The sequence below is a fragment of the Musa acuminata genome, chromosome BXJ2-8 (assembly GCF_036884655.1).
Source record: "Musa acuminata AAA Group cultivar baxijiao chromosome BXJ2-8, Cavendish_Baxijiao_AAA, whole genome shotgun sequence".
In the NCBI taxonomy this organism is placed as follows: Eukaryota; Viridiplantae; Streptophyta; class Magnoliopsida; order Zingiberales; family Musaceae; genus Musa; species Musa acuminata.
In genome coordinates, this window is record NC_088345.1 from 46,078,922 (window position 1) to 46,091,351 (window position 12,430).

At 39.3% G+C, this 12,430-nt stretch overlaps 1 protein-coding gene, 1 non-coding gene and 1 pseudogene across 2 annotated transcripts; 2 read left to right on the plus strand and 1 right to left on the minus strand.

Annotated features, from left to right (window-relative positions):
- Positions 1 to 926: 926 nt before the first annotated feature.
- On the plus strand, positions 927 to 5,460 carry LOC135619711 (UDP-glucuronic acid decarboxylase 2-like; annotated as a pseudogene).
- Positions 5,461 to 5,967: 507 nt separating this feature from the next.
- Positions 5,968 to 6,042, minus strand: TRNAI-UAU (transfer RNA isoleucine (anticodon UAU)). The gene has a single exon. It is a non-coding gene; the product is annotated as a tRNA-Ile (tRNA).
- A 243-nt stretch (positions 6,043 to 6,285) lies between these two features.
- Positions 6,286 to 7,228, plus strand: LOC103995294 (ATP synthase subunit b', chloroplastic). The gene has a single exon (XM_009415853.3). It carries the CDS (start codon positions 6,397 to 6,399, stop codon positions 7,087 to 7,089), a length of 693 nt encoding a protein of 230 aa, XP_009414128.2. The 5' UTR covers positions 6,286 to 6,396; the 3' UTR covers positions 7,090 to 7,228.
- The last annotated feature ends 5,202 nt before the right edge of the window (positions 7,229 to 12,430 follow it).

A 12,430-nucleotide genomic window follows, 5' to 3' on the forward strand; every position in this document is an offset into this window, starting at 1 on the left:
ACATGTCCCTCTCCTATTTATAAAGATTAGAAGGATAATATTTTAGCTTTATCAATATTTCCTTATACTCAACATATTCAACTAGGATAATATTTTATTAGGTAAAGTGTTTCATATGCCTAGATCATAAGCATTGAAGCATCTAAAACATCCTTAAACATTAAAGCGTTGATGTATCATAATCAAATAAAAAAACCTTTTGATGCATCCATCAAGTATATAAACATGTCATACATGTCGAACTTCACCAATAAAAAACTCATGGTTTTCTCGTGGCTACATTTGATCCTTTAGAACGCCGATATCCATCATTCAACCCAAACACGTTATGTCATGGGGGCTTTGTTGACCAAGTCAATGTACAGTCAAACCTGTGTCGATTGACTTCTATTCAAAATTTAGAGTAAGAAAAGATGGCTCTACAACCATCGTATATAGGCAACCAAATAATAGCAATTAAGAAAAACAAAACTCCTGTCACAGCAAGTGGCACAATGTTCACTTGGCTCAACGAGTGGACAAAGTTATATGATTCAATTCATGTCTTTCCAATAGGGCAGATCTCAATGGAGAATTCATTTATAATTACTACAGAAACTATTACTAGATAACCTTAAAAAAAGAGAAAGAGATGTCACCACCCCACACTTTTATTATTTTATTTAATAAAAAACGATTTCCCAAAAAAAATATTTATATTTTAGATATTTTTAATCGATATTTCTTATTTTATTTTTTTAAACTATGCCTTAATTTAAAAGAAATAAAATACTCCTATTTTTTTATCAAATTATTCTACCTATTTTTTTTATAAATTTTTAACTACTATGATATTTTTATTTGACTCATTTATAATATTTTTAGTATATTTATTGAAGTATTAATAATACTATAAATGCTATTGAAAAATACTGTAAGTTGTTATTGCTCGTAAACTATTAAAATATGATATTTCTAGACTTGAAGTAAGTTTAGTTGAGTTCATCTTAATCATTTACGATATCTTCGAGTAGGCATTATAATATTTTTATCGTGAAGATCAAAACATTAAAACGAATCAATTTTTTATTTTTATTTGGGTGATATTGTTCCTAAGCTTTTATGAAATATCGAATGATTTTTAATATATTTTAATTTTATTTAATTTATTTATAATATTTTTAATAGATTAGAAAACTATAACACACCAAAATATGTAAAAGTAAAAAAAATTAATTAAGGAATAATTTATATATTTTTTGAAAAAAAAAATTAAGAAGACTATTTGAAAAATTAAAAAACAGAGTATTACTCGAGAAATAAAAAAAAAGGTTTTTTAGGAAAGAAAAAGGATTTGATGGTTATTTCCCTCTCTCTCTCTCTCTCTCTCACTCTCACTAAACCATAAATAAAAAGATATATTAAGAGTTCCCTGCGCGCGTATATAAAGCCCCCTTCCCTTTTCTTGGAGTCCTACTCCGAGCACCGATCCCAGAAGGCGCCTGCTCTTCACAACCGGGTCATGGGCTCGGAACTCATCTACCGCTGCCACGACGGCCTTCCGCTGGCGGAAAGCGATGGGTACACCTCGAAACCCGAAAAGCGGCTCCTCTGGCTCTTGCGCCCGCTTCGCTATCTCCTCCGCGAGCAGCGCCTCCTCTTCATGCTCGTGGGCGTGGCCCTCGCCACCATCGTTTTCGCCTTCTCCTTCACCCCCGCCTCTCACCCCGCTGCCGGCGCCTCCACGTGAAGATGGCGGATCAGGCAGCCTGGCGCTCGTCCGGGGCTCACCACCGGGCGGCGTTCGAGTTGGCTGCGGTGGGGTCCGTCGGGGGAAAGCTGCCGCTGGGGCTGAAACGGAAGGGGCTGCGCGTCGTGGTGACGGGCGGGGCGGGGTTCGTGGGGAGCCACCTGGTGGACCGGCTGATGGCGCGGGGGGACAGCGTCATCGTGCTGGACAAGTTCTTCACGGGGTGGAAAGAGAACGTGATGCACCACTTCGGCAACCCCAACTTCGAGCTCATCCGCCACGACGTCGTCGAGCCGCTGCTTCTGGAGGTCGACCAGATCTACCACCTCGCCTGCCCCGCCTCCCCCGTCCACTACAAGTACAACCCCGTCAAGACCATCATATCCTTTCTTCGTTTGCGCTCGTCTTGCTCTCTTAACCAATTCCGCTTTTCCAATCTCGCTTCGTATACGATCATGATGTTCTTGAACCCTCTGCTCCTAATCTGCTTCCAGTTGGTTGATCATCTTCATTTGCACGCGTCTCGGTTTCAATCGATCTATTTATTCTGAGTCTCGTCTTCCCCAATTGGTTTCTTGTTCTTTGGAGATCAAATATAGGTGACTCTTTTGGAATCAAGTAGCCTGGATGGTACTTTCTATGCATCTATTATATTCCTTCATCTAGTTAGTGGTGGGTGTGCTGCGTCCTCTTTTCTCGCAGATAGTATCGGAGGGAAAGGTGCCGTCTATGTGGTTGTTTAAATGCCTCAACTCTTTTGTTCACAAGACCAACGTGGCGGGGACTCTCAACATGCTAGGTCTGGCCAAGTGAGTTGGTGCCAGATTCCTTCTCACAAGCACCAGCGAGGTGCATGGCGATCCCCTGCAACACCCGCAGGCTGAGACCTACTGGGGCAATGGTAATCCCATCGGTATCTCTTCAATCTCTTCTGTCTCGGTCTCATGGGGGGATAAAGCAGCGTGGTGCTTTCTCAACTTGTTTCGTTCTCTGCTTATGGTTCTGACAGGTGTTAGGAGCTGCTTCGACGAAGGCAAGCGAACTGCTGAGACCTTGACCATGGACGAACACCGTGGTGCTCAAGTCGAGGTCACCAATCTCTCTCTCTCTCTAATCAACACGAAACATACATATCATTATGACAGGTGAGGATTGCTCGGATATTTAACACATACGACATACGGGCCTCGCATGTGCATAGTGATAGAAATAATAGAAGATAAATAATAAAAGATAAGAACAATATAATATAAGAAGCTTTATTGAAATAGAGAAACTTTAGCTCGAATCTATTAACATGTTCCCTCTCCTATTTATAGGAATTAGGAGGAAGGATTTCCCTAACAGAATAGAAGATTTTTCTCAACAGAATAGAGAAATTTCGTCATATAGTTAGGAAAATCTTATCTTCTATCATGCCCCCGCAAGATGGTGCTCCTGACAAGGATACCAATCTTGGATTGATGCAAAGAATTATTTACAAGCAAGAGGCTTCATGAGTAAAATAAGTGTAGATCGCTGCTGCTGCTGCTGCGATTGCTGTTGTTGTGATGGCACATGCGTTCCCTTCATTCTCCTTAAGTCTGCCGAATGTTGACAGATCAGCAAAGACTACCGCGGTGAGGAAGATGAGGATTGACCACGGAGCCTCTTAAGAATGCAACGGCGTTGGTCACTGGCCGAAGGGTGAAGCTTTACTTTTCTCAGCAACGTTGGTCGCTGGCCGAAGGCAAGAGCGAAGCTTCGCTTTTCTCAACGACGTTGGTCGTGGTTGCGATTACGACGGCTGCGACGGTAGAGAAGAAATCTACAGCAATGTTGCAGTGTTGCTACTATAGCAAAGGAGGAAATGCTGTAGTAGAAGAGGAAGCTGTAGCAAAAGAGGAAGGAAAATAGCTACAACGAGGAAGAAAGGTGGGACAGTGCTGATGAGCAGCACTAGAGATGCCGTAGCGGAAAGGAACGGACGATGGCGCAGAGTAGCAACACCAATGATGAATTGGCAGCGAGAAGCGGCTCTGATACCATGATAGAAATAATAAAAGATAAATAATAGAAGATAAGAATAATATAATATAAGAAGCTTTATTGAAATAGAGAAACTTTAGCTTGAATCTATTAACATGTTTCCTCTTCTATTTATAGGAATTAGGAGGAAGGATTTCCCTAACAGAATAGAAGATTTTCCTCAACAGAATAGAAAAATTTCCTCATATAGTTAGGAAAATCTTATCTTCTATCACATAGATGATGGCCGAGTCGTTAGCAATTTCGTGGCTCAGGTAAGCTACAATCTTATATGCTGTGAGAATGTCATGGTTTTGATTCACTGATTGAGATGTTATGGATTTGACTTAGGCGTTGAGGAAGGAGCCATCGACGGTGTATAGGAGATGGAAAGCAAACTAGGAGTTTCCAGTACGTGTCTGATCTGGTAGGTTCCCGTTCCTATTTACTACCGTTTGCCTCTCTATGCCTTTAGTCACTTTTATATAGCTAGGGAGACCCCATGTTGAGCATTCACCAGTAGTGTCTACTTGAAGTCTAAGCACCATTTGCCTCATGTTCCTATCGGTAGTCTTTTTTAAGGCTAATACACAGATCACTAAGAGAAACCATTGTTGACAAAGGCAATAATAGGTAAATGGTTTGCAAGTCCAGATTTGCAATTCCATTGTCTCCTACCAAAGTTTTTTATAGATGTCTTAGCAACAATTATCCACAAGATCTCACTGTTATTATGGCCGCATTACGATCTTAATTATCATTGTTGTTTGATGTATGACGTATTATCGTGGCTTTTGCTAATAAGAGTGTTGAGATTGATGATGAGTTTGAGCCAAATTGATCAAGATTAATATACATAACATTGGACACTGATTCAACTTTGAAGTTGAAGACTATTAAATTGTGGGTCATATTATGCAACTTATTATTCTCTTTCACTTGGTCAAACTAGTCAAGGGTAATATACCTAAGATCAAACATAAATTCAACCTAAGTTTATTAGATTATGGATAAAACTCAATATATGACATCCAATTCTTTCGATCCCAAAAGAACTATTCCTTATTCCTTTTTCTATCTCAATTTTCCTGATACTTGAATGTTCTCTTTACGAAAGGTTTCATATCTAAATGCAGGTGGAGGGTTTGATAAGGCTCATGGAAAGGGAGCACGTTGGTCTATTCAACCTCGACAATCCCAGGGAGTTCACCATGCTAGAGCTCGCGAATGTGGTGCAGGAAACCATCGATCCTAATGCCAAGATCGAGTTTCGACCCAACATAGAGGATGGCCCTCACAAGCGCAAGCCCGACATTACCCGTGCCAAGGAATTGCTCGATTGAGAGCCGAAGATCTCATTTCGGCAAGGCCTTCCTCTTATGGTGTCTGACTTCCGCAAGCGAATCTTTGGTGATCATTCAGACTCTAACTCGTCCACCACCGGCACTATCACTGAATCCACTGATATCTCCATTGATCGGGCTATTAATCCTCATCTAGGACCTCACTCAATACAAAAAGACGAGATGAAAGGAATTATATTTTGACTTGAAAGATGTGCACTAAGTGAAAGATCACCTCCCGTTTACAAGTATGGCCAATAAGCATTTGTTTTATTGTAGCTACATCAGTTATTATTACTGCAAGTCGAGGTCAACTAATTGTACTGCAGTGATGCAGTCTTTTTTTTTTTCTTGTTATATTTGATGATTTATGTTCTTTTACATATATATTATTACAAAGATCGAAAATAATAAAATGAATCGATGAGTAAATTGAGAAGACTAATAAATCATAAGCTTCAATAAATGACAATAAATGACATGGCTAAATGATGATTTCTCGAGAACATCCTTCCTTCACTTCCTCATTATTGTTACCGTTGGTCTTGTTTCACTCTCCTCCCTTCCTCTATTTTGTGGGATAGTGGAGGTGCAAGCAACAAGATACTTTATTGTTGATGGCAACATAAGAGACAACGATCACCTCTTGCTCGAGCGCAAGGGTAACATTAGCAAGGTGGATCGGACGATGGAGAAGAAAAGAAACAATATTTTTGAGATTATAAAAAATAATAGTATTATATGAAAAAAAAAGGTCACTTCATATTAAAAAAATAGGAGCTTTTTCAGGAAAATAATCATTTATCTTTTGTATCAAAAATATATTTTAAATTAATATTTTTAATATATATATATATATATAATTAATATTTTAAAATTTTAAAAAAATGGTCCCGGCGGGGCTCGAACCCGCGACCTTCGGCTCATAAGACCAACGCTCTAGACCAACTGAGCTACGAGACCTTGTTGTTATTAAAATAAAACAAAACAAAAAGGAAAATATCATTGTTTCAGAAATTAATCAATGTAAAATTTTTATTTCATTTTACTTTTATATTAATGCCGAATAAGCTGAGGCAAATAAATATTCCCGTTTTTCTATTTATTTTCTTGGAGGGCACCGTTGGCCGAGGGAGAGAAGGATAGCCGTGTGTTGTTTGTGGCCAACCAAAGGATAGGGTTCCGCACACTTAATTGGTCGATCCCCTTCCTCGCCCCCCCCCCCCCCAATTCCTCCCTCTCATCGAACTCCACTGTGCAAGGCGTCGCCACAGCGGGCAGCTTCGATCCGATTTCCTACCTCGCCACCAGCAGACCATGTCGAGCACCATCATGGCCTCGGCCCCTTCCTTCACCTCCACCTCCCAACAATTCCTCTCTCGAGTCGCCCCCCCGTGCCCTATCCGGCTGCCAACCGTCTCCGTTATCGCCAGAGCCGCTCACGAGAACGGCGGCAAACCGCGCGTTCCGTCCCGCCTCCTTAAACGCCTGGCCCTCTCGTCGCGGCCTGCTGCGATCGCCGCCGCCGCTGCGATGGTGGCCGCCTCGCCGCTACCGGCCCTGGCTGAGCAGATGGAGAAGGCGGCGCTCTTCGACTTCAACCTGACTCTGCCCGCGATCGCCATCGAGTTCCTGCTGCTGATGGTGGCGCTGGACAAGATCTACTTCACGCCCCTGGGCAAGTTCATGGACGAGAGGGACGCCGCCATCCGCGCGAAGCTGTCCGACGTGAAGGACACGTCGGGGGAGGTGAAGGAGCTGGATGATCAGGCGGCGGCGGTGATGAAGGCGGCGCGGGCGGAGATCTCGGCGGCGCTGAACCAAATGAAGAAGGAGTCGTCGGCGGAGCTGGAGCAGAAGCTGGCGGAGGGGCGGAAGCGTGTGGAGGCGGAGCTGGCGGAGGCGCTTCAGAACTTGGAGAGGCAGAAGGAGGAGACCATCAAGGCGCTGGACTCCCAGATTGCGGCTCTCAGCGACGAAATCGTCAAGAAGGTCCTGCCCACCGTTTAATCTTCTTCTTCTTCTTCTTCTTCCCGGGTGCGATGGAAATCCTCATCTTTGCTCTTTAACTATTGGCTCGTCTCTCTGCTTTGTATTCATATGCAAATTCTTAATCTCATGTTATATACTCTCAGCAGCTTCTGTTTCATTTTTCTGTTGACGTTATATTTTTGCTACTCGTTTTATACAATTATATACAGAAGTGGAGACTCAAATAATACAGCAGCCTTTTATCTGCTGATGATGTCTAAGGAGTGATTTATCAAAGATTTCCAACTTTATACAAAAATTTACAATGTATTTTTATATCTTCAAATTGAAAAAAAATGAAGATAATGGAAATACTCTAATCTTCTAGAATATCTCTTATTATGTTAAGAGGAGATCCTATCAACAACAACAGTTAAAATTTTTACCAATTAGGTTATCTAATTTTCTTTTTCAAAAAAAGCCTTGTGGTTTCATACACTCGTCTCCTCATATTAGATTTTGAACCCTTAATCATTTATGAATAGACGTGGGATATAGATGATTGTGTTTGAAAACATATTTTTATTTTTGATGTGTAGTTGAAGAACAAGATTTGAGTGAATGTGTAGTTGTGAAATACTTTGATTGTTTGATAAATATTAGATAAAAATTATATTTTAAATATGCATTAGCGTAGGTGTTATTTAATAAAATTATATTTCAAAAGTTCTTCATTAAATATTTTGTAACAAATTTACTCTTTTTAATATTTTTAATATTTATTGAAAAGTAAATATATTTTTTTATTCAAATAAATAAATAAAATAAATGAATGGATATAATCCTATAAAAAATTTGTATGACCTAAATATATAGTAAATAAAAAATATAGTCATATAAATAAATACAAATAATCTTTAAAAAAATTTATGTTAAAAAATAAAAAACATATTAATTTCTTACTACATCATTTTGGTAATCTTATAATTTTGGAGAAAGTCATGATGTCCTTCAAAACTTAAAAAATTATATTAGTATCATATAAATCTTGAAATACTAATGTTATCCTGAGGTAATATCAACATTTGAACATTTTCAAAATAATATTCAAGTCAAGAGTAATTTTTTTAAAAAAATATCAAACATCAATTCATATTCGAAATAACTATTGAGGCCTCAATGCATGTTTCATGTATTCCTAAATGCATCTATAATTATTAAACTAATGATTTATATGTAATTTCATTAATCTTATCCAATAGGTGTTGTTAAAGAGTAAAGATAATCTTATTCCATCCAATTACTCTCTTCTCTCTCTAAAATTAATTTGACTCAAATTAGATTTGATGAATCAATTTAATATATCTTTTATTTACATAAATTTAATTAATTTAATATAATAAGTTATCACATGTCAACAACAACTCAAGAAAAAGGAAGAAAATGAAAAAAACGAGACAGATATCAGATTTGATTTTTATTAAAGATTATAAATCTTGACTAAATATTTTAAAATTTCATGATACAAAATTATCAATAAAAAAATCATCAATAAGAAAAATATTTTTTAAATTAAGTCAAAAAATATTGATATGATTTTTATCTATATTTTATAATTTTATTCTTATATTTGACTAATAAAAAAGTACTATTATTATATTTTGAATAGCATGATTTAATCGTGCTAGAGGTATAGAGTTGTAAGATATTACGGGAAGATGTTGTTAAGGTGAGCCCAATATGGTTCGAACTTGTATGTGCAAAATTGTTCGAAGTGCCTCTGAGGTGAAAATATCGAGCTCCCAATTTATCATATTTACAAAGGTTTTTCAATTCAATCCCTCCAACATTTAAGTTAGTAATATGATATATATTAGTAATCACCTCTAACAATTATTTCTTATAGTTTTATCTACGCCGGCGATAAAAGGGGTCAGGTCTTCCTTATCTCCATGGCTCAAAGAGGACCATAAGTGAGAGGTGCAGGTGCTATTGGCAACGATGCGACAGGTTGCAGAGACTCCTATCAATGGCCTACCCCTCCCATCACTGAAGAATCCACCTTAGGTAGAGTCAGGGGCTGGGTTTCCCGACCTCCATACCTTAAGCAGAGGAGGGGTCCATGGCTCGATGAGGACCATAGGCGAGAGGTATGAGCGTTGCTAGCGAATATCTATCGTCGACCTACCCCTTCTATTACAAAGGGACCCACCTCAAGCGGAGGGGGCTTATTTCTGCTCGAGGTGCCTGCATCTCCCAATTTTCTTTTTTTCTTTTTTGCATGGGCCACCAAGTCGCTGGGCTATATTGTGTAATCGCTTGCCGACCTTGGGTAAAGAAAGGGTTGATGCTCGACATCCCTGCTTCAGGAACTCTTTCTCGTGTGTCTCTCGTCGTGACAAATTTACTCTCACGCGAATCGAGTTTTCCTAATTCACGTATATCAGACATATTTTGTTTTATGCTTCTCGTCATGACAAGTTACTTTTCTTATAGGATCATTTTTTTTCGATTGACGAGCCTTGCATATTTAGTTTCGTACCTCCTATCATGGCGAGTCCTTCCTACGTGGGTCAATTTTTTCTGACTCACACACCTCGGACATATTTTACCTTGTACCTACTATCGTAATGAATTTTTTCTTATACGGGTTAGATTTTTTTGACTCATGCACCTCATACGTATTTTTATTTATGCCTCTCACCATGATGAGTTTTTTCTTACGTGGGTCAAGTTTTGTCGACTCATGTACCTCGGGCACATTTTGCCTTATGCCTCACATTGTGACGGATTTCTTCTTATGCGGGTAAAGTTTTTTCGACTCACGCACCTGGAGCAGATTTTTCCTTGTGCCTTCACCCGTGGTAAGTTTCTTCTTATGCAAGTTAGGTTTTCCTAACTCACGCATCTCAGGTACATTTTACCTTATGCCTTCTATCATACTAAATTTATTTTTACATGGGTAAGGTTTTCTAACCCATGTGTCTCAGGCACATTTTGCCTTGTGCCTCCTGCCATAGCAGGTTTATTTTGATGCAAACCGAGTTTTCATGACTCATATGCCTTGAGCACATTTTATCTTATGCCTCTAACGATGGTTGGTTTCTTTATATGTGGGTCGAGTTTTTTTTACTTATGTGCCTCAAGTACATTCTGTCTTGTGGCTCTCACCGTAACAGGTTTCTTCTTATGCACCTTGTGCACATTATGCATTGCACCTCCCACCATGACAGGTTTCTTCTTACGCGGGTCAGGTTTTCCCAATTCATACACCTCAGGAACATTTTACCTTGTGCCTCTCAACGTGATAGATTTCTTCTTACGCATGTTGGGTGTTTACAACTCATGCGCTTTGGGCACATTTTACATTGTGCCTTGCATCATGACGGATTTCTTCTTACGCGGTTCAGGTTTTCTCGACTCATATGTTTCGAGCACATTTTATCTTGTGTCTCTCGCTGTGATAGGTTTCTTCCTACATAAGTCAAGTTTTCTTAACTCACATGCCTTAAGCACATTTTATCATGTGTCTCCCATTATGATGGGTTTCTTTCATGCTTTTTGAGGTAGTCTTCGTTCATCGATCACTTTTTCACTTTCTAACATGGTCTTTACATATTGATTAATTTTGCATTCTGAGGTGCCCCTTGTCTTTAACTTATAACATCACTATTACGCGTAGTCCTTCTTGACTACATACAGGACACTGGCTTTATCATTCATTAGTAATTCCTCATGATTGACAATCTCCACGTGGAGGTGGAGGGGTTGAAGAGGAAGGGAGAAAACCCAACGCTTGTCGTTGAGGAAAAGGCTTGAGGAGTCGAATTGGCAAGGCAATTAGAAGAGGCTAAGTAGTGCATTGCTGATTGCATCAAACAGTTGAGGGTGATTTGGAGCAACAATTGGAATATAGAGGATAAGTTGCTATGACTTACCTAGGAGCTGGGTTCGATGAGGGCATACAACTTTGAGCTCATCAAGCAAGTTGTCACGACCAACAAGTGAGTCATAAGTATACTAAAACAAATTCAAGGTTTGAAGAAGGCATTAGAGGTTGAGAGAAGGATGATATTGAGGTTTTGACAGGAGGCAATTATAAGGCCTCCGTCAGGTTTAGGAAGGACCTAGAGAGGTCAAGGGTTACCTCGTACCAATAGAGGTATTATATCGCTTTAACTCATTTCAAGATAAGGTATCCTGAGATGAAAATTGAAAAACATTGAGTACTCTAAAGATCGAAATGTTTAAGATGGCTACTAAATGCCTTTTAACGATGATCCCGTCTCGCCACCTCACTTTGATGCATAGTCCATTGTCTTGTTATGTGTTGGTCTTTATTGGATCATTGGGTCGGGTTTGCCTACTCAACTTAGTCCTTAGGTCTTTCTTTTATTGCATTGTCAATCTTATCCACCTGACTAGTCTCTACCATGGTAGGTTAAGGTCTCATTTTAAATAATCTTTTTAAAGTAACACTTATACCTTGACAAAAAATATTTTTTCAACTAGCACCAAAGACATGGTAAACCAAGGCTTAACGCTAAGGGCACAGTCACTGTGATCTTACCTCGAGGGATGCCTCAAGAGTATAACTTATTTAAGTTCACAATATACCATGTTCTTGGCAACACCATCCCTTTATAGTTTAGAGATGATAGGTTTTGACATCTCTTTCATGGAAAATTTCATTACCATGTGGTAGGGCGAAACTGCCACCCTCACTCTATTCAGTGTGGATCAATCTATGATCACATTATACACCGAGGGGATATCCATGATGATTAACCTAGCTACTATTGTATTGGAGCAAGGTTTATCTCCGAATGTGACATGCAGATTCATATACTTGACAGGCGAGAAAGAGTCGCCAATAAATCCCATCAACGAAGAAGTTATAAGGATAATGTCATTAGTTGACAACTCTAGTTTTTAGAAAGCATTAAAGTAAAGGACATCAGCAGAGCTACCCATATCAATCATGACCTTTTTCACTTGAGATTGATTATACTCACAGAAATTACTAACGCATCATCATGATTTAGGTCAAGGTACTTCATTTCTTCCTTCTTGAAGGTTATCTCCAAGTTGTCCTGTATCCTTGGGTGTTTTTCAATGATAGCTTGGGCATAAGCTTTGCGACCTGATAAGTTGTCCCCCACAAGGCAGGTCCACCAATGATGATATCAATCTGTCTCTCCACCGGCCCTTGAGTTTAGGCTGAGAGTTCCCAGTGCTTTTGGATAAACCACCCAAGGTGTCCTCAATGTATTAGCTTCTTAATATGCTCTTTAAAGTCATGATGATCCTTCGTATCATGACCAGGACTTATCTCTTTTCACTAATAGGGTCTTTATTGAGTGGGGGTCTTTAAGAGCCC